This window comes from Podarcis tiliguerta, assembly GCF_965153285.1.
Source record: "Podarcis tiliguerta genome assembly, chromosome: 7".
NCBI classification, from domain to species: Eukaryota; Metazoa; Chordata; class Lepidosauria; order Squamata; family Lacertidae; genus Podarcis; species Podarcis tiliguerta.
This window is the reverse complement of record NC_139540.1, coordinates 45,693,284-45,719,461: the sequence shown is the minus strand read 5'-3', so window position 1 is coordinate 45,719,461 and position 26,178 is coordinate 45,693,284. Positions and strand designations below refer to the sequence as shown.

Sequence of the window (26,178 nt, the reverse complement as noted above, 5' to 3'; positions counted from 1 at the left end):
GCGGGGTATAAATAATAAATTATTATTATTATTATTATTATTATTATTATTATTATTATTATTATTATTAGCATAAGAACACTGTAATTTATGATATGGCCTTAAAAACACAGTTTTGGAGATTAAATTGCTCTGTTCCATCACACAAACTCTATATTGTTTAAAAGTTTATTATAATTGAGAGGCCCACGCAACTTCAAAGGCACTTAGGACAATACGCTACAAGAGAACTATAATGTCACAGAAGCAGTGATATGGGCTTTCATGATTCCCCCCCCCCCCCCCCCGTGTCTCAAACACTGATGGATTTCAGAATTAACAAGTTTATCTGTCTTAAATTAACTGAACAAAACTGAAAAGTATATCATTTTATGTGTTGTATAAAATACATTACTGTGTTTCCAGTGGCCAAAAGTAGGAAAATAATTGACTGAGGTGGGGATTAGCAAAGTGAATCTAAGATACAGTCTTAGGAACACTTACTATGGAGTTTAAAAGGGGGAATTTTGCACAGAATTATAGTAGTGGAAATTTTTCAATCCCACACCACTGCACTTGACAATGGGCATCACATCTTGTTGCAATGGTACAGAATCTGCACAATATCCTAACCTGGAGTCTTGCACTAGGCCATCAACACAATGCCACCAAGTCCTAGATTTGAAAACTGAGCTGTAAGCGTCACGTTATGTCTAACTATGGTTATTGATGCAAATAATAATAATAATTTATTATTTATACCCCACCCATCTGGCTGGGTTTCCCCAGCCACTCTGGGCGGCTTCCAACAGAATATTAAAATACAATAGCGATCGAAAACGGGAGACAATATTTCACGATTCATTTCAGAATAATTGCTTACAAAGTTTTATTTACCAATTATGTGAATACATTTTTCATTAATCTGTGATGATTTGCCTGTACCAAAGGGCTGTGGTGCAAACTCAAACACATGCAAGAAAGCTAAAAGAATCTAATGTCACTACATTCTCATTTAGTAATTGCAATTGTTTCAGCAATATGAAATGCCAAGTATATTTAGTTAAGAGTCAGACTGAATTTCTAAAACAGTAAAATTTTAAGAAAAGCTGTACAAATAATTATTTAATATATTATGCTTTGAACACACCTATCTGTTCAGAGAGAATTTTGCATCGTTGCGGCAGAGGTGCTCCAAAAACCATTCCTCGAAGCTTATCCATGGGAGGGGCTTTATTCTGAAGACCTCCAAACTTTCCATTGCTACGAATTCTCTCTCCGTCTCTTGTCAATAATGCTGGGCAATGTGTGTTTTTAACAAGCTGTACACATAGATTTAATATCCATTAATAAATATGTGGCAAGTCTGTGACATGCAACACGTAATTTTAACAACACTGACACACTGAAGTGAACCCCAAAACAACATAAGGAACTTCAGAAAACGGTGCAAGCCCTGAGGTGTTTGAGACTTCTATATGTTGCAAGTATCATAGAAACATGGATGAATTGTATTCTGCCTCTGCCTCTCTCATGTATGTACAAAACGGAAACATTTGAAGTGGCAATACGCACCTCTTTTCTGTAATGATTGGCAGCATCCAAATTGTCAATAAGAATGGCATCTCCTAAAAGCATCCCAAACACTAGAAAGGTAAATGAAATAATGAGACTTTAATGTTTAGAATTCCAACCTCTATACAAACCACTGTTTCCTTTATCATCTACCCATTATAAGGCTGAATATAAATACAGAACACAGCGCTGATATTTTGATATAGTTCCGTGGAACTCTGAAATGCTATACTAGATGGGGAAATACTGCTACTATAAGAGCCCTTCTGGATCAGACCATCTAGTCCAGCACCCTGTTCTCACAGTGGCCAACCAGATGCCAATGGAAAGCCTGCAAGGAGCATGAGCGCAATAGCACTCTCCCCACTTCTGACTCCCAACAAGTAGTATAATACAAGTCAAAAGTAACAAGCATAACATACCATGTACATGGTTTCAAAACTGAATATAACAATGATAGTATCAATTGACGTGGATGGAAAAGCTTTGATCCATGTCTTAAAAATGGAATTGATATTGAAAATCTCCAGTTTGATACAGAAAGGACCATTTAATTTTGTCTAATACTTTAGTGTCATTTAAATAATGTGGCCAGATATTTGGGGAAATTACTCTTGCAAGAGGGGATGAATTTTTAATTGCCTTGCTCTCCAAATGTTAGTTGACAGATTCCTACTTCCTAGTCACATGACTATCAGAGGTAACATTTAAACATAATTCCAGCTGGGATTTTATAGCTGGAATTTAGTAGCAAGACTGAATTAAAAAATCTGCCCTCCTGCAAGAGCACCACATTCACTTGATTCCAGCTTTGAGCGATAACTCCACTAAAAATCATTCTAATGATCTGAAAAGTGTTCAGATTTATATCTGCTTTCCAAAACTACAGCCATCATGGATATCCCTCCTTTCTTTGAATTTCTTCTTTAAAACTGAAAGGTTAATAAACGACTTTGTTATGAATGCCTTAAAAGCATCTCACATTAGGTTATTTTTCACTGTTCCTTCATATGTAAAAAAAGGAAAAAAAAGAATCTTTTACCAATTTCAGTATTTCTCAAGATTAAAGTAATGGACTTCCACAAATTCTTCCCAAGTAGTGAACTCTCCCCTCCCCCCCCCCCCACAAAAAAATACTGGGGCATGATTAGAATTTTTTTAAAAACCTTATGTTGTTTAATAGCGTTTTAGAGGAGTACTGAACCAAGTGCTTCCACTAGCACAAGGTATTTGGGTTGCGGCCCCTAAATCTATTCTGGGGTTTTTTCCAATCTTCTGGGACAGGTTTGGGAAGGGTAAATAAGACACTAAGAGACAGAAGTTCTGTTGCGCAAGTAGAAATCCTTGGGCAAGCAACAGCACTTCATCGGATATTGGCCTTAGGCTACAATTTTATCCACACTTACCTGGGGGTAAGCCCCCTTGAACTCAGTGAGACTTAGTTCTGAGTAGACAGGTACAAATTGCACATTAAGCAGCTACCACAAGAAATAAATAATCAATTGTATAATAAAAAGCAAGGTGCAAAGGCTAGAATGTGTCTTTAAACCCTGCTTAAAATAAAATCATTAGGGATCATTCAGTTTATGGTTGATCATTCTGTTAATGATACCTTCATTAATACTCATTCTAGTCTAGATCTCATGAGTTTGAATGAACACTTTTTCAGAGAGGAAACTTGAGAAGATGATAGTGTGTGTATATATTTATATAATATTATATATGTGTGTGTGTGTGTGTGTATATGAGAGAGACAAGACTTCATACCTCTCAAAATTGCTGTCGCTAAACTTATCAGAGCACACTATAATTCCAAGTTTTGCTGTTTACCTGTCTGGCAATTCTCTGTGTGCTCCGGAAATGTTAGCAGGTTCCTGGCAAACACAGGATTTCCTATAGCCTTGAAAGTATTTCTTCCATTTTGTAAGTGAGGTAAAGGCCTAGTTAGAAATAAGTCAAAGAAGTTATTTTCTTTTGGCATTGATGTTGGCAGCATGAGTGAAAGGCAGTCCATGCAACCAATCTTTTTCATCCCTTCCTCTTCCAGCAACCCTCAAACCTTTGGTGCGGATGGGCTGAACAGCGGGGGCTGTGTCATACAGGGGAAGTGCCTAGAATTGAGCAAAGGGATCTTGCTTCAGCAATGAGCTGCATAGGAAGAGGAGAAAGATTCGTTGCATGAGTTGCCTTCTGCTCAGGCAACCACTGAACACAACCCTTCACCAAATAAAAGTTAAGCAATATTTACAGCACAATCCTAACCACATCTCCTCAGAAGCAAATCCCACTGAATTCAGTGGGACTTACTTCCAGGTATGTGGGGTTAGGATTTCAGACTTAGTGTTTAGACATTATGCTGGTGGATGTTGGTATTTCCATAAGCAATTAGGATTACAGTCATACCTTGGAAGTCGAATGGAATCCGTTTCAGAAGTCTGTTTGACTTCCAAAAGGTTCGGAAACCGAAGCATGGCTTCTGATTGGCTGCAGGAAGCTACTGCAGCCAATCAGAAGTCACGGAAGCCCCATCCACTACCAAAAATAGTTTGCAAACCAGAACACTCACTTCCGGGTTTGCGGCGATCGGGAGCCAAAACATTTGAGAACTAAGCTGTTCAAAAACCAAGGTTCAACTGTACAATATAAATCATATGAACCAGAACCATAAGAAGGGGAAGAAAATGATTTAACATGACAAACAAATGGACAAAACAAACAAGTCATCATCAGGGTTTTATGGATGCAACAGACACAAAATGAATGGGCTGTCAATCTATAAAGCAGGCACAGAATTTGATTTCCCAACCATACATCTATTGCTTAAAGAAATCTGAAAATATTAAGAACTCTGAAAATTTGAATACCAAGCATTATTTAGATTAGGAAAGAATACAGAAACCTTACCTGTTCCAGTCTGGAAGACTCCTCCTATAAATAGAATCAAGAGGCAACACCTGCTGCTGACCTTTGGTTTCATCAAAGATACGACGAGCTGCAGCAGTAGTCAAAGTGACTACACAGTCCATGTCACTTGCCAAATGCCAAGAAATAACCTTTGCTGCTTCATTATCTTCAATTTGTGCTAAGTGTGAAATCTGACAAAATAAAATAATGAATTTGAAAGGATGATGTTTTTTTCCCCTGATGGGAGGAAAAATATAGATTCCCTGTGCCCTCAGTCTAGTTAGAAAGTCAAGACATTGACATTTTTGCTAGGCTTCAAGCCTACAGGAAATCACAAAGATACCGCCTTTTGAAGAATTTTTGTTGTAGCCAGGAAAGGTGAGACAAGAAGCTGGACATGGAAGTAGCTGTGCATAAAGACACAGTTATGCATGCACTATCCATCAGTGTGACGTGACAGGAGAAGTTAAGGAAGAAACGAGATGGTTCCTTTGCAGTGTTAATGGCTTCCTGGGGTAATATTAACATGTGCCCTTATGGAAGTTTTATTCACCTTTTCCATTCTCATCTGCTATAACAGACAGGCCCCAATTACAGTTCTCTAGTGCTGGCAATATTGTAAATTTTTTTTAAAAAAATTACAAAAATATGACATAGGTCGTATTTTTTGGTCTTGCCCTAAAATGACCCTTTCTGACAAGTATACTAAACAAAACTGAAGAAATAATGGGATACAAACTACCAGTAGATTCAACCATTGGATTACTTGGCTATGTAAAGGACCTAGTCCTATCTGAAATAGAGAAACTATATATCGATATAGATAAAAATTATTCAGTGCTGGGTCCATTGTAAAAAGAGAAAAACATGTAGCTCACACTATTATGTTATATTGCATACTGCTAGTATACATAATAAAGATAATGATAGTGGAAAATATGGGGAAAGTACTACAGAACATCCTAAGAACTAATATTTTTCTTATTTTTAATTTTTCTTACCCACTATCTTATCTCCACTGTCAGGGGGAGGCAAACGGGGAAAGATTTAAGGGGAGAAACCAGCACTTATAGAGAGCCGAAAGAGATCATTAGCAGTCTGTCGTCTGACAGCGAGCCAGAGGCAGGGAGGGAGGAGGATGAGCCTGGAACCAGTCATTCTGTAAACAGAGGAAGTCAGGGGCGTGGTTTCCACAGACTGGCATGTTGGGTAAAAAAAAGGAAAAAGAAAACAGACGCGGCAACTGTGCCGGAAAGGTCGGACGTGTCTTGAAACACTGGAGATGTACTTTTGAACTTTGTCAATAAATCAAATAGATGGGAACTGGCCGTGAGCCGGGAGTTTTATCTATGCCAGCTTGACAGCATAAAGCCTCTGACATCCACACCACCATTTCATATGTAATGAAAAGAGAGAACAGTGTATGGTATCCTAGAGGACTAGTTTGTTTTTTTTAAAAAAAATAGATTATCTTATCAAGAATTAAGACAAAACTCACCTTGCCCAAAACATCTTTGTTTTTGGGATAATCGGAACATGTGCATGTTCTTCTAGGTTGTTTCATTATTCCTTCCCGCTCAGAGATTTTCGTTTTTAGTAGAGAAGAAGCAAAGTGCAGCTGAAAGTTAAGATAAATTCTTTACTGAAGGTATGCACCATCAAGTAAAATAAATCACAAGTACTGATTTTGATGTAATGTTGAGCTAGCGGCTCTAGTCTGTATGAACTAAGGGAGTCGTAAAGCAAAAGAGCTTGAATTGTGTGCACAGTATGGTTAAACAAACTATTCTTCATGGTTTAGTTTTATATCCAAACATGACCAGAGTAGATTATTTGCATATGAAGCATTATTAAATACCATATTTACTCGAATGTAATACACACCTTTTTGGGCCAAATTACGCCGTGAAAATTAGGGTGCACATTGGATTTGATGGTGCATTTACATTCACCAGCAAATACTTTTCTGGTTTCAAGGTTTTGAAAATCGAGGTCCACATTAGAATTGATGGCACATTTCATTTGAATAAATACAGTACTTTGCATTGTATCTAGCTGGTATCCCTCCACTCACAGATAGCTCTTCGATTTAAGCAGAGCCTTCTGTCAAAGAACAGACATAAATGTGATCTTCAGCAATTTCCCCTCCTCCCCAAAGTCCCCTTGATCAATGTGCCAATGACAGAAGATTCACCTGGATCAGTGAAGGTGCAGCAATTGGATATCACCTATTCATTTTCTGATGAGCATTTTAAATAAGAAAGTGAATTTATCACTCTTAAACATCTCAAAATGAAGTTAGGATTTTTCTGTGCTTGATGTAAAAAGCTGTATCCAACTGACAATAGTTTGACATTGCAACTTTATGCACACTTACATGGGAGTAGGCCAAACTGTAGTGAATGGTATCTGAAGAAGTGTGCATGCATACGAAAGCTCATACCAATAACAAACTTAGTTGGTCTCTAAGGTGCTACTGGAAGGAATTTTTTTATTTTGTTTCGACTATGGCAGACCAACACGGCTACCTACCTGTAGTCAATGGAACTGACTTCTGAGTAGATATGCACAAGATTACACTGTAGAAGCAGATTAGAAGCTTTGCTTCAAAACACTGCTCATTTGAACCAAATAGCAGAATCTGAAAGTTACCTGGCTATCAGCTGGCAGACTGCTAACTAATGGGCTCCTAAGACAGGCAACTTACATTCTACTTTTCCTGAACAATGAGTGTGTGCTCTCTCACAAATTCAGGATCACTTCATGTGAAACAGCTGCCATATGGAGGTCACCTGAAATTGCTCCTGGGTTGTAGTTTCTTCACGTGGTGAGATTCAGCATGGCTCAGTTCCTGATATGCACTGTGTCTCCATGTTCTCACAAAACCGTCTTATAATTTGTAGTGACCGGGGTTTTTCCCCCAGCCGGAATTTTTCAGAACTCAGTTCCAGCACCTCTCAGGTGGGTGCCATTGCCATTATAATAGAACAAGGGAGGCGTTCATGGTGAGTTCTGGCACTTCTTTTTCTAGAAAGCACTGGTGGTGACATGAACTGATACCCCAATCAAAGGTGAGTCACTAGATAAAAACCAAGAGCCATACCAAATAGTCACCATGAAGATACAATTTCAAGATAGTTCCATACGATTGGCAGATTGTAATAAAATGGGCATCAGTGAGTAAGAGACCACGTTGCCCCTTTATACGCTTGATAAGGACAGGAGAAGACTGAAAATGGGGGCTTGGAAAAGTTTTAACAATGGCTGTGACAATCTTGAGAAAAAGAAACCTTAAGTGGAAACGAAAGTATTAATGAAACTGTAAGTCTTGCTTCTATCTAAACCTTGTGAGAAATTTGTATGGTCATCTATCTAGGCATGAGGCTAAGCACTGTATGCTATAGATACTTTTGTGTAAGCCTTTCCTGAAGTCATACTCTACTTGTCCTCACTAGGATTTTGTTAGATATCTTGATGGATAAAAATGAAAGAAAAAAGCCATACAACGTCAGTCTGAGGTATATCAATCCGAAGTGCTTTCAGTTTATCCTTCAGTTGGGCCTCTCTTGTTTCAGCCTCTTGAACTTGACCTGAAACAATGTGCTGAATTAGTAAAAATTAGTTAAGGCTGGTCTGAGGTTAAGTTCACACGGCATGCTTAACGCTGTTATGTGGTAAGGAACCACCCACGCCACTGGTCTCATCGCCCACCAAATTAACATCAACTGTTGATTCACATGTGCAAAATAATAATAATAAAAAATCAGAGCAAGCACAGACAAATGTCTGGTACCATCTCAAGCTTAATACTTTCAGTGGTGATAGTTTACGCACTCAGCTAAGAATTATCAAATGATTCTGGGGTCAAATCACTCTTCTGAATGTCTACACAAGAATACGTGGCCACAGAAAGAAAGATCAGCAATACATACAGCAAGCAATCAGAATGATCTCCATAATTGCAGCTGTGTTCTTTTATCTTTGGCTGCAGTCACAAAATCAGCTCTCAGCACACTATGGTCTGGTCCACGTACCACATACCTAAAGTCACTCTTGGTTTAATGTGAAGAAGTAGCATGCTGGTTGGTGCAGGATGCTGAAATCGGAGGCAGTTTGCTCCTGCCTTGTTCCTACTGTGTTACCAGGAAATAGGCCATGGTCTGGTTCATCTTGTCATCTGAACTGGGACTCATAGTTCCTTTCTCTCCAAACAAATCACAAGAGAAAGTCAAGAAGACAAACAGGCCATGAGTCTAGATTTTGACAACAAGCAGACCAGACTGTGGCTTGTTTCTGGTAGCATGGCTGCAACAGGAGCAGGGCAGGTGCAAAGCATCTGTGATCTCAGTAGTGTTGTGCACCAGCATTCTGCTCATTCACATTAAAGCACAGTTTATTTCAACTGTGATTAAAGGTAATGTGCGAAGGAGATCTATGTGTACAGCTCAATTCACACCAAATAGCTGTATATACTACTGGATGAAGAAATTACTCACAGGGAGTGGCTGTATATTGTGAACCAGTACATCATAGCTCAGTCCAAATCCTGTGCTCATTGTTTCCTAAACACCAAGTGCAGAGCTTGCAAAGCTAGCTCAGCCCTGTTGTGCTGTGCATCACAACATGCCTGACAATCTCCCCTCACCTGTGACAATGTCAACCACCTGATGTCATTGCGACATTAGATGACTGATGAGAAAGCAAGAGATGTATTCAAAAAGTCTTGATATCTGGACCTATTCTAATTTGCACAATCCAAAACTATACTTAAGCACTATTGAAAAGGAGTAGCACATACAAAAATACATGACAATTTTACTAATCTGTGGCCCTGCAGATGCTGCTAAACTATAATTCTTATCATCCCTCACCATTGGTAAAGCTAGAAGGGACTGACAGGAGTTGTAATTCAGCAACAACTGAAGTGCTAAAGGCTAGCAACTCTTGGTCTGTAACAATGAAAAATACATTCAAATGAAAACAGTATTTGTATGTTACTTACGCTTCAGTTCAGTTAGAAGCTGATTTATGGTGTCAAACGTATCTCTATATGCAGTTATTGACTTAGAAAGCTCGTCTCTCTCTTTTGAAAGAGTGGCCATCTGCTGTTGTTTCTTATAATCTAAACAAAAAAATTTTGCAATTTAATCCATTCTACTTTGTGGGTATTTTGGGAAAAGACCAAGGACAAAATGAAATGTTGAATTGATAATTGAAAGAATGCGAGAAAAAAAGATTTATAGATTTATAGAAAATACACATTATATTTTAGAAAGGAAAAAATAGAAACACTTGAAACTCACCATCATAAAACATAAAAGGGAGACAATAAGGTTCCAAACGTCGATTCAAAATGGGTATATCTGGCTCAAATACAAGAATATATTCAGTACTATCTCTCCCTGGACTATTTTCTGCCAGCACAAGATCCTGAAGAAAAACAGACATACCGTTATATTTTTATCATTGATTTCAGATTGCTGTATATAAAAATATTTGTGCAAAAATTAGCTATACTTTCATTCCAAATTAATTCTGACATATACTAACAGAAATTTTTTAGCAAAAAGTATTTTTTCAAGGTTAAAAGGTTATATGTACCATTGATCTAGCTTACTTTGTAACGTAAGACATAAAATGAACCTTCAATTTAGAAATATATCTATACCTTGTATGCTCTCTTGGTAAGCTTTTATTCATTATTCTATACTTAAAAATAGTACAAAAGGCAGCATGGAGAGAACCGAAATGAATAATACGCAGTAAAACAAATCATTCAACTCCCAATGTGGAGTTAAAGTTACTGCTATTACCATGGAAGCAGACATCCCAAGGGATCAGAGCTTGTCATAAGAAGAAAAAGAATCACTTCTCATCAAGAAGCACTCAAATATAATGGGTGCCAGTTTGTAAATACTGAACATGATAGAAAGAAACCATTGACTTCAATAAGCTTTATAGGTTTAATTCATTGAATGTAATAAACAGGACTTAAACCTGCCATCCTATAACCTTTTCCTGGGAGTAAGCACTGTTGAACTCTGTGAGAATTCTGGTAGAGATATATATAGGACTGTGCTATAAATTTACTTATTTTCTCTGGATCATACCCATTAGTATATAAAGTTTCTTAAAACACAGGGAAAACTAAATGAAAAATGTAAGGAAAAGTGACACATGTGCAAGAGAATACATGGCTGCTTTCGGTTTTAGGAATATTACCTCTAAACTTACATTACAATTATGTTTAGAAGACTCACCTCAATTTCAACAATTCCTCTGTGAAATGGAAACTCAACTGTATCTGTTTTACCCTGAAACAGGGGGATGTCCTTAACTTTATCCGTTGAACTTCGAATTTTAGCTATGATTTTCCCATCCAAGTCATTGCCAGTGCAGTTTTTATATTCATCCTTAAAATTAAGAAGATATTAGAGTTGTGTGCCTTGCCCAGAACATGTATTTTGAGGTTGGAGTATATGCACATATTTTGTTTGTGTGCCCTTTTTGTTTCCAGAACTCTTCGGAAGTTTACAGCCCACATCCTGCAAGCTGCACTGTCCTGAGCTTAAAATGCAGTTGGGCATTTCAACTTAGTTTTACTCAAAGTAGACCCACTGAAATCAATCAGATCACTCCTGCCTGCGATCACGTGCTGAAGAACAGCCCACACCATTGGTCCCCGTATCCCTCAAGGTAAATTAATAAACCTAGCTAAGTCATGTTCATTAATTTTAATGGATCTACTCCAGGTAAAACTTAGTTGAAAACCACCCAAGATCTTTTCAATAGAAAAAAAAAACCTGGGAAGAGTGAAGTGGGACTTTGAAATGCTTTTTTATATTGTCATTCAACTGCAGCATTAACTTGGGGGAATTTAGTTAAACAGCAGTTATGGAGAAATGTGTGCCCACCTCCCACCATAAAGGTTTACATGCCTGTATCAATATTAACATCAATTAACATGAAAAATGGAGGCTTGGGTGGGTTTTTAGCGAGCCTGTTGTATTTGCCCTGACCAGATTATTCATTTGTATAAGGCAATAATCAAAAGCCTTTGAGTTATATTCACTGATAGTCATATTCAGAGGAGACCTTTGAAATTAATGGGTCTACTCTGAGTGTGAATTAGATGAGAATCACCCTTTGTAATTAAGATTATGGATGACTGCTGTTGAATACTGGGAATAGGCTCCATATATCTCATATCTTACTTTTCAAGTGGAATAAATCCCAGGTTTTTCAGTCTCAGCACGCCTAATCACGAAGACTAAAGCCCAGAAGACTAAACTTCCACCTTACAATTAATTAGACAAAATCTTATAAAGAGCAATTGCTGGAATAACCCAGGATAAAATTTAAGGTTTTCCCTAAAACAAAATACAAGTAATGGGCTGCCAACCTTAATGGAAATGATAAATAAAATACAAGTTAGCTGTTTACATGTGGGGTAGCCCTCCGGCCCAGGGACCAACTGAGGCCCTTTAAGCCTCTCTCTATAGCCAAATGGCCAAACAATCAGATGGAACTTAAAATCCACTTTTTTCAAAATATTGATTGTGAAGCAGGAAATAAGAGAACCAATGTCTATTTTATCCAGCTTCAATATACCTTTCTTAAAAAGTGAAATCCATTCCATTTTAAGTCATTTTATTACATACAATCCTACTTAATTACCATAATAACGAGAGTCAAGTCTTTGACAAGGGTCCGACTGCCAACAGTCTGATCATTAGAAACGGTAGGAGTCTTTGGCAAAATTCTTGGCATCAGCTGTGTTGGTTCATTAGGCTCCACTTCAAAAACAAGCTGAGGAAAAGATCATCACAATACTCAGTTCACAGTCTTAAAGTACTTAAGTACTTTTAAGGCAAATCAAGAATAGAAACAGCTTTAATTATAGAATACTAAGTTTCCAATTCATATGTATTCTTCTTGTGTGTTTTGCTTCCATACAGCTGGGCCCATGCTGTAGTTTTAACAACTGCAACTGACAGCCACTGGATAGTTCCTACACTGCTATCACTGAAGGCCCCGACTACACAAAAGTGGAAATCACACTTCAAAACTTGTATGAGTTGGGCCAAACTACATCTATTTCTGGATTTGTGCTTATCCACTACAGCTTTATATAATGCATTCGAGAAAGTATTAATGCTACTAATTAGCCCATCCCTGTGGACCTTTACATGAACTGCACAACAAGGAATTGTGGAAAAAAAGTAGCTGCTGTTGTCGCAAGTATTTCCTAAAATGCTGTACTACTCTCTTCTCCACCACTGTTCCACATGACAGTGGTAGAGCAAAAACATACAGAGGAAGGCCAGGTACTTTTCAATCAGGACTTGCCTCATTCATTGAAAAAAATGGGCTTGATCTAGTCAAGCACAGACACTGAGCTTATGTATGGGAGAATTCTACTATAGAATGCCCATTACAGGCATTTCTCTAGGTGGTGCATTTTTTTACCCCCCCCCCCCAAAATATAAAGTACAACATGGAAATCAAAAGCAAATTAAAAGCAGCATCAATCTAGTAAATCCAGCAACAGAGAAAACAGTAGTGCCAGAGAGCAAGTTTTAAAAATGGATAAGTGGAGCGATTTTTCTATTGTCTGCATCCGTCTCAGGTGGTGCTACGGGTCAGTGTGTCTGGCTGTTAACCAGAAGGTTGGTGGTTCGGGTCCACCCAGGGATGGCTGTGGACAGGACTCCAGAACTGCAGGGGGTTGAACTAGATGACCCTTGGGGTCCCTTGCACAACAGCATCATTTCTGGGGGGCAGCAGTGTTTAGACTGTTTCTTTCTGGGTGCCTCCAAATGGAGAAAGAGGGATCTCCATGTGTATATATTTGAGCAGGAAATTGGGTGTGGCCAGGGGAAAAAAAGTCCCTTTAAGTTCTGTCGAATTCGTCTACATATGAGTGATTATTCAGGGACTATCATTTTAAGTGGATAGATGAGTTCCTTATGAGTAGACTTATGAACAGCACTAGCTCTTTGGAAGACTATGCTCCTTTGAAAACAGACAAGTACCTAGACTTCTGATATTTTGTCACCTGCTAAAAATGTTTGTTTCACCAACTGTTTTTAGAGAATTGGCTTGACTCAGTGTTGGCCATTTGTTCAGTATTCTATTATTTTATTGTTGTATGATGTTTTAATGATTTTAACGTATGGGTAGGTTCATGCGAGAGAAGGAAATACTTCAGGGAAAGGCCTTTTTATTTCTAAGAAAGTAGTAAAGGTCAGACAAGTTGAACAGGTTATTCAAAACATCAACATAAAATAGCTTGTAACTCATTCAAATCTTATGAGATAAAATAAGAAAAATGTCTGCAGCAAATTACAGGATTTTATTTTATAACTGTTATTTCAAAAGCAAACCTGTTCGCTGTTAAGAATGTTTATTTTGTTAATGGCAAATGCAAACTGGATGCTGTAGGTGCCCACTTTCTCTGGAACCATTTTTTGCCTAAATTGCAAATATCAGGATTTTAGTAACAAAGTAAAACTTTCAATATTTATATTTTCTAACACAAACCCACCTATTAAATGAGGATACATTTTATGAGCTGAACCAAATGTTTCATTCTTTCAATGCAAGTAGATCTTGTTGAAGGAAAGACACTTCTAAATCTAACCCAAAGTTTCTTCTAAGTAATGTATTTCCCCCTCATATATCTTATTCTAATTACTAATATGCAAAAAATTAATTCCTATACAGTCATACCTCATGTTACGTCCGCTTCATGTTACGTTCTTTCAGGTTATGTCCCATGGCGACCCAGAAGCACTGGAAAGGGTTACTTCTGGATTTTGATCAAAAACCAGCTTCTATTTACAACTGCTTATTCGCTGGTGGTGTGAAGGGGTTCCTATTTTATTCCCACCTCTGTGCTTATATTTCAAATCTTGTAACTGTAGCTCCCCTATATCTTTACTAATGGCATTTACAAAAACCTTAATTTATAACACAGTAGCTGTGTTACTTTAGACAAGGTACAAACCAGTCGATTCACTTTGTTGTCCTTTATTATTAACTATAAAGGAAAACAAGGTAAATTCTGATTATAACAATAAATTATTATTATTATTGAATTTATATTCTGTGAACTGCCTTGAGACCCCCAGGTACAGGGCGGTTCACAGAATAAAGAGATTGATTGAAGGTGAATACTATACTTAAATTGGTTACCGTTTCTTTAAGGCTTATATTTGCTTTTATAGGGTTACTCTTATTATAAATGGCAGTTACTTGCTAATACAGAAGCTTACATAAGACTGGCTTCTAAAAACTTCTTTTACCTATCAAACTCATATACCAATTACATTTAGTCATTTCTCTCCATATCAGTCAGTCTCACCATCAGGTATAGAGGACTTCTGCTGGTTTTCTCTAAGCCAGGCTTTCAGGCAGTTCTTTCTCTGGTTGGCTCCAGTAACTCCTTGCTCCACTCCTGCTTACTGGCCTTTGATGGCCACTCTTTCAATCTTTGACTTAATTTAGTAATTTAGCTCTTTTGGGGGAAGACTGTATTTCCAAGCCTCTTCCTAACAATATATTCAATAGCCACTTGCCTGGCTTCCACCTGCTTCAGCTCCAGACTTCCCTCTTCCTTTCCTTTTCTGGCCAGCAGCCTCAGAAAGTCATGCTTTTTCCCTGGACAGTCAAAATTAGCCTACTTATGTTCTAGCCAGCCCATCCTTCAACCAATTAAATTTGAGTGGCTCAAAATTCTACACCCCCATCAGAACACTTGCCCTATCCAATGTGTGACAAAGAATTTCTATCCAGCAAGCCAATCAGAAGTGAAATTTTGCAATCTAACTCAGTTTAAAAAGAACCCAGCTTTTCCCAGACCAGTCTTATGCAACTAGTTAAGTGACAACTGCCAGCCACCTATGGATACTTAGTACAGTGGTACCTCTAGTTACAAACTTAATTCATTCTGGAGGTATATTCTTAACCTGAAACTGCTCTTAACTAGAGGTGTGCTTTCGCTAATGGGGCCTCTTGCTGCCACTGCGCTGCCGGCACACGATTTTCATTCTCATCCTGGGGCAAAGTTCTTAACTCAAGGTAACTCTTCCAGGTTTAGCGGAGTTTGTAACCTGAAGCGTTTGTAACCTGAGGCGATTGTAACTTGAGGTAACACTGTAGTTGAAATGTCACTGTTTACATAATCCTAAATACGCAGGAAATTTTTACACTGTATATAGAACAAATCCTGTCCCAGTAAACACATTTTAAAAGATTATTTCTACACAGCTACTACACTGCCTTCAGTGATAAAGTAACTACAGTATTAACCTTTGAGATTTTGCTTCTTCTAAGCTATAACAAAACCATTTAGAGCCCTACCAAATTTATTTACCTGAAGTAAAAAAAGCTACTGTCGTCATCATTTGTTTTGGTACAGACATATGTTGTAACCTTAAAAAGAAATTACAAGGGATCATATATGTATAATTTTAAAGATAACTTTGTTAAATATGAAGTAGACAAGCAGAATAAACAGAACTGGGCTTTAAAGAAAGGCACTTCATTAACTAAGTAAAGATGTTATTGTGTGGGTTTCCTCAATCCTTCACTCTCCTTCTACTGTACTACGAAATTCATTAATTTCTGCCATTTGGTCCTTTTACTATCAAAAACATGCTTTCAATAGATCATAGGTGGTATTCAAATTGATACATCCCATCAGCACAGGGATTTCAGCTTGCACAATATGGGTCGCCTTTACTTGCCCTGCATGTGGTCTGTGCCCTCTCCAAATCTGCCCTGCCCTGAGAAAGTTTTGTCATGCAAACTGAAATCCTTGCACTGACATGACTTGCTACTTGACATCACTCTGGATTAAACCCCACAGCCTAACAAAAGGAATAGAAGTCAAGTTCACCTTAAGCCCTCCAAACAACAAGACTGGCTGACATGATATGGTTGCTATGTTGAAGCAGCATAAAATTGCTACCATTATGTGGTTAATAATACATGGAAGATCAATTCAAGTGGAATGGTTCACTGTATTACCATATGCTTTGATTCTTAAATATCTTCAGTGACACAGGGGAGATATCCAATCCCCATTTGCTGAGTTTAAATAGCTGCCATGTATAACTATTTAAAACAGCACCAATGTGGCGCTCGTGTAAGCCATTTGCTCCACTCTTTCATATATTAACAGTTATTTATAAAATATGCACTGTATATCTATAAAAAAACTAAGCCGTTTACATAATATATAATCAGATTTCTAAAAATCAATAACAATTCATGTAAAAATGCAACATTATTCAAACAAGACTTTTAAATAATAAAGTAAAAACATAATAATATGTATAGATAGATTAAAATGAGCAGTGCATGAAAGGAGAATTTAAAAATTAGGAGTCCAGGAAAGCTTGGGTAATCATATCAAGTCTTTGAAAGTTGCTTGGGGCTTTAAATGTCAACAGCAAGACCTTGAACCTGGCTCAGTAGCTAAAAGGTAGAGAATTTTACTTACATTTTGAGGTACAGTTCTCCTACCTTCCCACATTTTCATATAAATTATTCCTGGGCTTATATTTTTAATAATGTTATCAGCTTCAGAAATAACACTAATAATGAAATCTGTGGGGAGAAAAAAGCATATGAATCTTTCTCACTAAAGTTCTGTTTTACATTTCAAAATTAAAATGTTCTGAAATATTAGGAAGCTATCTTATACCAAGCCAGACCACTGGTCCCGTCTATCTCAGTACTGTCTTACACTGACTGACAGAGGCTCAGATTCCAGACAGCTGTCTTTCTCAGCAAAACTTAAGAGGAGCCAGGGGGTGAACATTCTGCATGCAATGCATGTACTCTGCCACTGAATTACCAAGACAGGCATGCAAGTGGAAACCTGCAAGACGCTTAGATTCATTTCCTGAAAATGATTAACTGTTACATACCGGACCTGTTACTAATGACTGCTAGGGTGTTCACTTATAAACCAACGATCTTAGTGCTCCACATAAATGCTACAGCAATTAAATAATTATGAAAATGTAACATCACAGCAACTTAGGCAAGGGCCATGCTGAATTTGTAGACAGGTCTTCACAAACTGAGTTCTAAACCAATTTTATACATGAATGTTATACTTTACCAAGCTATATATAGCTATGGTTACAAAACTAAAAATGGTGAAGACCTTACATATGGTTAGATTAAAATGTCACAAATAAAAACTCACCAGGAAAGGTGTTTCCAGCTACAAGGGTAGCATTCTTATCATACTTGACATTCAAACGTACAGGTCTCTCGGGGTCAGGCTGAACATTTAATTTGATTACTGGACAGTTTAGTGTGTTCTTGTTGTATGTGGCTTTAAATTGCAATGTATGCTCTCCCCTGCAAAATAAAATCGTGGTTAAACTCCAATATACCTCTTTGTCCAAAAAGAAGAAGAAGAAGAGGAGTTTGGATTTGATATCCCGCCTTTCACTCCCTTTAAGGAGTCTCAAAGCTAACATTCTCCTTTCCCTTCCTCCCCCACAACAAACACTCTGTGAGGTGAGTGGGGGTGAGAGACTTCAAAGAAGTGTGACTAGCCCAAGGTCACCCAGCAGCTGCATGTGGAGGAGCGGAGAAACGAACCCGGTTCCCCGGATTACGTGACTACCGCTCTTAACCACTACACCACACTGGCTCCTTAAAAAACTTTTTAAAAAGTATAGATTTTCCACTACATCTGTATAAAGCCAATGGGAGAGGTTGTTCACAGTTTTAGAACTGAATGCTATAAATAAACCACAGAGCCTAGGGCTTGCCGATCAGAAGGTCGGCGGTTCGAATCCCCGTGACGGGGTGAGCTCCCGTTGCTCGGTCCCTGCTCCTGCCAACCTAGCAGTTCGAAAGCACATCAAAGTGCAAGTAGATAAATGGTACCGCTCCAGCGGGAAGGTAAACAGTGTTTCCGTGCGCTGCTCTGGTTCGCCAGAAGTGGCTTAGTCATGCTGGCCACCTGACCCGGAAGCTGTACGCCGGCTCCCTCAGCCTATTAAGCGAGATGAGTGCCACAACCCCAGAGTTGTAAGCGACTGGACCTAACTGTCAGGGGTCCCTTTACCTTTACCTACCTTTAGGCAAAGATCCCAAGGCAGGTTTTAACAAATAAACACATGACAAAATAGCAAAGAAACAATAACACCCCCTCCATCACACATTTAAAAGGTCATAGATTGACTAACAGCCAAAGGCGTGGTTGAAGAGGAACATTTTTTGCCTGGTGCCTAATGATATGTAATGAAGGTGCCAGGCAAGCTTCCCTTGGGACAGCATTCCACAAATGGCGTCACCACAGAAAAGGCCCATTCTCATGTTGCCACCCTTCAGATCTCTTGTGGAGAAGGGCCCCATGAAGCAGGGCCTCTGATAATAATTGGAGGGCCTGGGTTGGTTCATATGGGGAGAAAACCAACGCTTTGAATTGGGCCTGGAAACGATTCCAAACATTGTCTGATGAATGTAAGAGTTTTCAATCACTTACCAAGGAGCATGAATTCTAAGAACGCCAAAATTTGCTCTGCCATTTTCATCTGTTTTATGCTGCTGGTTTGAAGGAATAATCTGACAAGAAAATTGATTTTCTCCCCATTAATGAATGACTAAGAAGCACTGATAATGATTTAACTATTACAAATCAGCAAATTTTCTATTTCAGTTTTCCATGTTTTTCCATAGTTAAGATGCTTTACCCTCCCAGCATATAGCAAACACTTAAGGATTAGCGATGCCACATCTATGTTACAATGTTATTTACCACGGGAAACTTAAAAGAATTGTTAAGCAGCAAACCCCTATATTTCCAGCTATTACTCTCTTTTTCCTGGAGTCAGATTGGTGTGTGGCTCCAGCTAAAGAGAAGTTGTAATCATCAGACAGACAACTGGTGCGTCAGACATGGCCAAAGGACTGTCAACTACATGTCTCTTTCTTTGTAATGACCGCTCCCCGCTTAAAACGGGGGCGACCTTTGAGTGGATGCACGCAGCCCTGGATCTGGAGTGGCCCCATCAGCATAGGCTTTGCTTTGCCTTCCCTCAGGTGGGATACCTGGAGGTCTCTGCCTACCTCAGTCAGTTGTCCAATCCCACCTGGGGGAAGCATTGCCAAGGAGACCAGGCCAGGTAGGGGAGGGACTACCTGCCCCCACAATAGAGGGAGGATCTTACCTGGTAGTCCTCACTTGGCTCCAGAGTTTCTCCCACCCTACCCACCCTCAGTTAATGTCTTCTTTTGCAGGTTAACTTTTCTTCATAGGTTTTACAGGTAACTTTTCTTGACAGGTATGCGGGTGCTGCTACGTTAAGGTCGCTGTTAAAGGGCCGGAAAGGAATTTCCCTGCATTGGCAGGTTTCGCCTTTCCCGTAGCAAAACGTCACAACTTTGGCGGTATTAGGCCTTGCGCGGAATCCTTTAGTCCATCTTCCTCTTTGGGGCGGCGATACCAGGGTTCCCCGTTAAAGGGGTTTCTGAAGGGAGGCTTTGACCGTATGCCGAAAGGTCACCATTGCTCTCCCCTGCGGCGGCGGCGTAACGGGGGCGGCTATCTCTGCTTCAACATATGTTCTCCAGAGCCGCCCCCCTCCACTGAATAACCCTGAAGCTCCCTAGGTCCCCGGCTGGGGACTGGGGAGGGAGAACGCCCAATGCCTGAGCCAAGGTCTACCCACATTTGAAATTTAATAAAGTTGTGGCCAATTTAATCCCATAGCATGTCGTCTTGAGTCGTTATTCCACATGACGGGGGGGGGGGGGGACCGCTCGGGATCTGGGGACTCCGCCTGTCCATGCAAATTGAATAACCTAGCAGCCAGCTTGTAGTCACTCAATTCCCAAGATTATCTGGCATAGAGCAATACACTAAGGGTTTTATTTCAATCCCTAAAACAGTATAAAATAATAATCTTCAAATTGTTATTTATCTATCCAAATATATTATGTGTTTTTAAATGTATTGTCCAATCACATATGCTAGGAATCTAAGCATTTTAAAAAGTGAGGTGTATTTTATAAATACGCACTTCTTGCTCACTTCTTCCAAATCCCTCAAGACCCACCTTTTTCACAGGGCTTTTAGTACAAGACCGAGTTCCTATACCCTATTGTAATTAAGAATAAATATCTAATGCAACAATTACTACATTCTTACCCTATTTTTCAGTGCCTCTGGATATCTCCTCTATGTCACATTTTAGACTGTAAGATCCCTGAGGTAAGGACTTGTCCTCATATAAAGTGCTGACACTATGCAGATGAATGCATTTTAACAACATTCTGTATTTTGGGTGTCTTGCACAATGATATATCCCAGTGAGATGTATGAATTCAAAGGCAATTACCTTTAAGTTCCCAGCCTTTAAAAGGTTGATTTTGACATCAGGTTCAGAAGATGGGTTATTCCACTGATCACACAGTTGGACTATAAGTGGCTTCTGTAGTTCTTTGCCATTAATCACTGACACAGGCTAGAAGCAGTTCAAAAATTATTGCTATTTAAACCTGTAGTATTATTTATTTATTTTATTTATGAAGCATTTCAAAGTGATTTAACAATACAGTACAAACATACATATAGAATAGATTAATATATAAAAGTATTTCAAATATGTGTGTGTGTGTTTGTGTGTAAAACATTTCAAATGCAATACAGAATCCATCAGGGATAAAAATCTCTACTCAGGAGGATTGTTAAAAGAGGAAAATCTTCAACAGATGCCTGTCTAATATGTAACGGGATGGAATTTCAAGAGGTAAGTGCTGCCCCACTAAAGGCCCAATTATCACATTGTGTGGAATGTATCCTTCTATTAAGATGGTATCTGAAGATGCCCCCTCCTGCAAGCTGCAGTGATTGGTTTGGTATATAAGGAATGAGACATTTTAGGTGTGTAATGCAATTTAGCTGCAAAACATACAGTGATCAGAAGCAATTTCATCAATCGCTTACTTATGAAGAAGAGCCAATTATGAGAAACTCCAGTCAGAAACGTTATTTTCATACAAGTTACTCTTTTTGTTTCAATGTCTCCTTTCACGCCAGAGACCATGCTAAAGTTTCAGAAGTATTTAATATCAGCGAAACGCTGTAACATTATGTTCATGCCTCTCCTCTCTCTATTTCCCAGAGGTATGGAGACTATTGCTGGTATTACATGATGCAGACTTACGTTTTCTAACTCTGTCCAGTCCACAAGCACCAATTTAGCTGGAGGTCCTGCAATTAAATTTAGTCTCAAGAAATGAGAAAATTCACGCCAAGCAAAACACAGTTCTTTGGTTCCAGGAGGACCTGGTTTAAACCTGATTCCTGTGACACAAATAGTTTGTGTATCTGCCTACAAAGAAACATATAACAACATTTAACAAACCAATAGGATTTTGATCTCATAAAGTTATTTGATTATACAAGTGGAAGGATAGACAGGCTTCTATTTATGGCATATGGGGTTTGCTCTTACAACTCTGCAATTTAAACACCTTGTCCACCTGCTCAAGCCTTACCAACTGACACTCATCCAACACAGCAGGACTAGACAGTGTTCTGGACATCCCTTGAGATGCATCTGCTGTAACAGCTGAGTAAAGCTGGATGCAAGCAATTTTATCCTCAAAAAGCTTTCCAAACAAGTTACAGCAAACTACCATCAGATCTGCTACCTCCTTCAGGCCAGACAGGAAAAGGCCCTGCACTACCCAGAAGAGCTCCACTGAGCGGCATAATAGGGATGCAAAGGAGGCAGCATACATGTGAGTGTGCAGGCTCCCACGCTCTGACTGAGCATGTTGTTTGAACCTGGGCTTCTGGCTTAGCTATCCCACCCAAACCATGAGCCCTAAGACATAGAACCTTGGTTGCTGCTCATGTTTAGTCTGGAGAGAGCTAAACAATGAGCCTGGATTAAACAGACATGCAAAGCCAAACCACATCTCAACTCAGTGTAGCCTGCAGAGGATTGACCTGGGTGTGGCTGTGATTGTCTCTCTAGGAGTCTGCACACTTTCTATATTATGTGAAGAATCTATATTATGCTGCAACATAATATATGGTACACTTAAATGGCATAATAAATCAAAGTGGATCCATCTTTATCCTTAGTATCCATGTCAACCAGTATGAGTTGAGAAAACAGTAAATGAATTCAACTCAAGGTAACAACATTCCAGAAAGTTTATGAAAGCTTTGTACTATTTGAGTTCTGGATAAAGACCCAACTAGCAAGAATAATAGCACCACAAAGGTGACTATTTACTTGCCATGAAAACAGAAGTAAATAGAAGTAAATCATTTGAAGAATCTTTACAAGCTTGAAAGTAGTAACTCCCCTTTGCCTCTTATCAGTTGTATGAATGTTATTAAGTGGTGTCAGGGATAGAGACACAAGTTCCCTCCCCCCAAATAAGATGAATTTCACTGATGCAAATCCTACATAACATGGTGTTAAGAAATACCTGCCAAACACTTCTCAATTCTGATTTATCCAGACCACTACCCTCTATTTTCAAGGAATCCAAACAAGTTGATGTCAGGTTTTGAATGTGATTTCCATGCTGATCTGTAATCATTACCTCTTTAAGGAAAAAAACAACAACAGAAGAATTAGAAACCATCTGTTATTATTTATATTTTATTTTAGAATTCTAAAGATGGTTACTGGAAGTAAACAATGCTCTGAAGATGGCAACCAGAGGTGTTCCTCCTTAAACCCAGTCCAGGTTGTCCCACTCAAGACAGCTGCCAGATGGTAAACAAATCTCCCAAGATGGCCACCGAAAATGACGTTACCAATTGACGTGATCAATGGCCAAACAACAAAGCAGAGCAGAACTCATGTCTGGAATTCCCAATATGGCAGGCAAAAGAGTAGGTGGGCAAATTGGCGGGCATGGCTGTAGATACTAGTGCACCGCTGCCTCTTTTCCTATCCAAGCTTTGGATGATATGGAAAGCAGCAACCTGTGGGCCAAGTTACATGGAGCTAAGCAGCAAGGTCTCATTTATTGTACTTGAAATTGATTGTAGAGGAAAGAATTAACTGACAGGGTTTCATTGGTTTACTAGCTCAGGACTGAATGATGGGGAAATTGATTAGGGATAATAAAATTACAATGAATTCCTTAGAAGATCAAGTTATGGGGAAGATTAATTTGGGGTAAATTAATTTATAATTAATTTCTCAGAGGATCACAATAAGAGTAATGCCAAAGAAAATCACAATTTAAACACACACACCAGGAATAAATACACCGGAAATAAATGCAGTAAAGGAAAGACAAGTGGTAAAGCCAGCTAGAATGTGCATTAATTGCAGCTGGTTCTGATCTCCATAAACATGGGGAAACTGGGAGTCTTTCAGTTTGGAAAGCTTTAGCTGTACTGAACAAAAGTTTAGAGTGGGTGAAATACAGAGGATACTGTGACTAAAGGCAGCAAAAAAGGCAATAGAGTAGGGCTGCAGATAAGGGAACTAAAGGCTAAAAAGGCAGGAAAAATGAGTGGGAAACAACCACAGTGGGGGAAGGAGCACTGAGAAGGAGAACTAATGATAAAGCTAAACACACAGAGAAAATCAACAAGAAGTAGAAGAAGCAAGGAAATAACCAGCTTGAAAGAAGAACACCAGGAGTCTCAGGAAGAAACAACTATTTCTTGTGAGGCAAAGTAAAAAGCTGAAGGAGCAGGGAGGCGTTAAGATTGCAGTTTCCTATTTGATTTTTTAAATCTTTTAAAAGCTTGCAATGTAGCCTATTAATCACCAGGGTGGTGCCAAATCCCAATCCCAATCTGGTGGCAGGTATGCCAGGATCTCCAGAGATGAGGCTGAATGCAGGCCTTAATGCATAAAGTGCAGATGGCAGAAGAGATCTCCAGAGCTGCTGCTTTGAACAAGATAGGAACTTGAAACTGAAATCCTTTCCAATAACATCACCAGTTAAAATTTCCTTGAGGTGAGAAGTTTCTGCCTCAAGCGCTAGGTGGCAGGAGTTCCACCTGAGCCAGGATGACCAGCAGAGGAGATTAAAGTTGTTACCCAAGATAATGAGTATTCGGAGTCACAATATGCACCAGTGTGGATCAGTCATCTTATATAAGCAACAGCAACTACTGCCTTTTGCACTGAAATTGCAACACTGATGAGTAAGGCAAAGGAGGCAACAAGACTGCAACTTGTCACACTTGCTGAGCATGATATTGATGTAGCTTGCTACAAGAACACAGTATGCCATCACACCTAAAGGTAAAAGGTAAAGGACCCCTGGACGGTTAAGTCCAGTCAAAGGCAACTATGGGGCTGCAGCGCTCATCTCTCTTTTAGGCTGAGTGAGCTGGCATTTGTCCACAGACAGCTTTCCGGGTCATGACTAAGCTGCTTCTGGTGCAACAGAACACCGTGACAGAAACCAGAGAGCACAGAAACGCCGTTTACCTTCCCGCCAGGATGCGGGTGGCGCTGTGGTCTAACCACTGAGCCTCTTGGGCTTGCTGATCAGAAGATCAGTGGTTTGAATCCCTGTGACGGAGTGAGCTCCCATTGCTCTGTTTCAGTTCCTGCCAACCTAGCAATTTGAAAGCACGCCAGTGTAAGTAGATAAATAGGTACCGCTGCATCACACCTACATTTGTGTCGGAATAAAAGAAAAAAAGTAAAATACTTACCAATTTCTTCTTGTAGTTTTTCACCCATTTGTATTGTATTAGATCCTTTTAATTTGCATTTAATATGTTTTGGCTCATCAGCAAGTGGTCTACAAAAACAAATACTGACAGCTTAACAGATGTGTACTTCTAAGTAAAACAGAAAAAATGCTATAATTCTTTCAAGATACAATTTCTTAAGATGTAAATAGCCGATTCTAGATGGAGTTGCATTCCATTTGACAGAACAGCTATGTAGTCTGGGGATGCTCCTAGATAAAACATAGTTGCTGGGGGCTCAAGTGACTGCAGTGACAAATAATTTCTTTGGTTAGCTGTGGCAGTCTGTGGACAGGAGTAGCATTGTCACAGTAACTCATCCACTGGTAATCTTCCAGTTGGATTACTATAAAACTATGGCAGATCCTGAAGCTGTTTTAGAAGCTTCAGATAGGCTAGGCCACCTAACAATCTGCACTATCAAGATTGCATGATCCTGAGAGTTGATTGGTTGCCAATATGATACCAGGTTTAATTCAATGTGCTGGCAATGACACCTATAAAGCCATACATAACTTAGGACTTTAGTTGAAAGTGTGTCTCCTCCTGTTTCAACATTAAACTCATTAGGGGAAGCCCTTCTTGCTAACAATTTGCTTGAGAAGATTCACTATGCAGCAATATGGAAGTGGGCAGCCCATTTGTAGAATGCCCTGCCTGCTGAGATACGTCTGCTGTCATCTCCCTCTTTTTTTCTTTTTCTTTTGTCTGGAAGTGGACTTGTAGCTGCAGAGCCTGAAAGGAGTGCAGAGCACTTTAAAGACAGGAGGTTGTCTGGGCATCAAGGAAACAGGCCAGTAAGCCTTCAGATTTCAGTGGCCTCTCTCCTCCATGTCACTCCCCTCCCCTCAAGGTGAGAGTTATGTTAAACACTTCCTCACTGTCCTTTATTATCCAACAAGGTGACATTAGCTGGGTTCTTAGATGTCTTATTATGTTTTACAGCTATATATGCTTTAGAGCTAATTTCCCAACTATAAACACACATCATA

At 39.1% G+C, this 26,178-nt stretch overlaps 1 protein-coding gene across 1 annotated transcript in view; it reads right to left on the bottom strand.

The window, feature by feature from the left end:
- SMCHD1 (structural maintenance of chromosomes flexible hinge domain containing 1) overlaps nucleotides 1-26,178 on the bottom strand; it is a 67,875-nt gene that overhangs the window by 3,030 nt on the left and 38,667 nt on the right. Inside the window, exons 28-46 of the mRNA XM_083449995.1 lie at nucleotides 25,148-25,236; nucleotides 22,942-23,060; nucleotides 21,660-21,827; nucleotides 20,832-20,957; nucleotides 18,977-19,056; nucleotides 17,681-17,838; nucleotides 16,967-17,073; nucleotides 15,836-15,894; nucleotides 13,845-13,932; nucleotides 12,136-12,267; nucleotides 10,719-10,871; nucleotides 9,762-9,888; nucleotides 9,461-9,580; nucleotides 7,963-8,048; nucleotides 5,957-6,076; nucleotides 4,459-4,649; nucleotides 3,385-3,494; nucleotides 1,555-1,625; nucleotides 1,130-1,301 (exon numbers count right to left, since the gene is read on the bottom strand). Coding sequence (XP_083306121.1) covers nucleotides 1,130-1,301; nucleotides 1,555-1,625; nucleotides 3,385-3,494; nucleotides 4,459-4,649; nucleotides 5,957-6,076; nucleotides 7,963-8,048; nucleotides 9,461-9,580; nucleotides 9,762-9,888; nucleotides 10,719-10,871; nucleotides 12,136-12,267; nucleotides 13,845-13,932; nucleotides 15,836-15,894; nucleotides 16,967-17,073; nucleotides 17,681-17,838; nucleotides 18,977-19,056; nucleotides 20,832-20,957; nucleotides 21,660-21,827; nucleotides 22,942-23,060; nucleotides 25,148-25,236 — 2,276 coding nt within the window. The remainder of the gene's footprint in view (nucleotides 1-1,129; nucleotides 1,302-1,554; nucleotides 1,626-3,384; nucleotides 3,495-4,458; nucleotides 4,650-5,956; nucleotides 6,077-7,962; nucleotides 8,049-9,460; nucleotides 9,581-9,761; nucleotides 9,889-10,718; nucleotides 10,872-12,135; nucleotides 12,268-13,844; nucleotides 13,933-15,835; nucleotides 15,895-16,966; nucleotides 17,074-17,680; nucleotides 17,839-18,976; nucleotides 19,057-20,831; nucleotides 20,958-21,659; nucleotides 21,828-22,941; nucleotides 23,061-25,147; nucleotides 25,237-26,178) is intronic.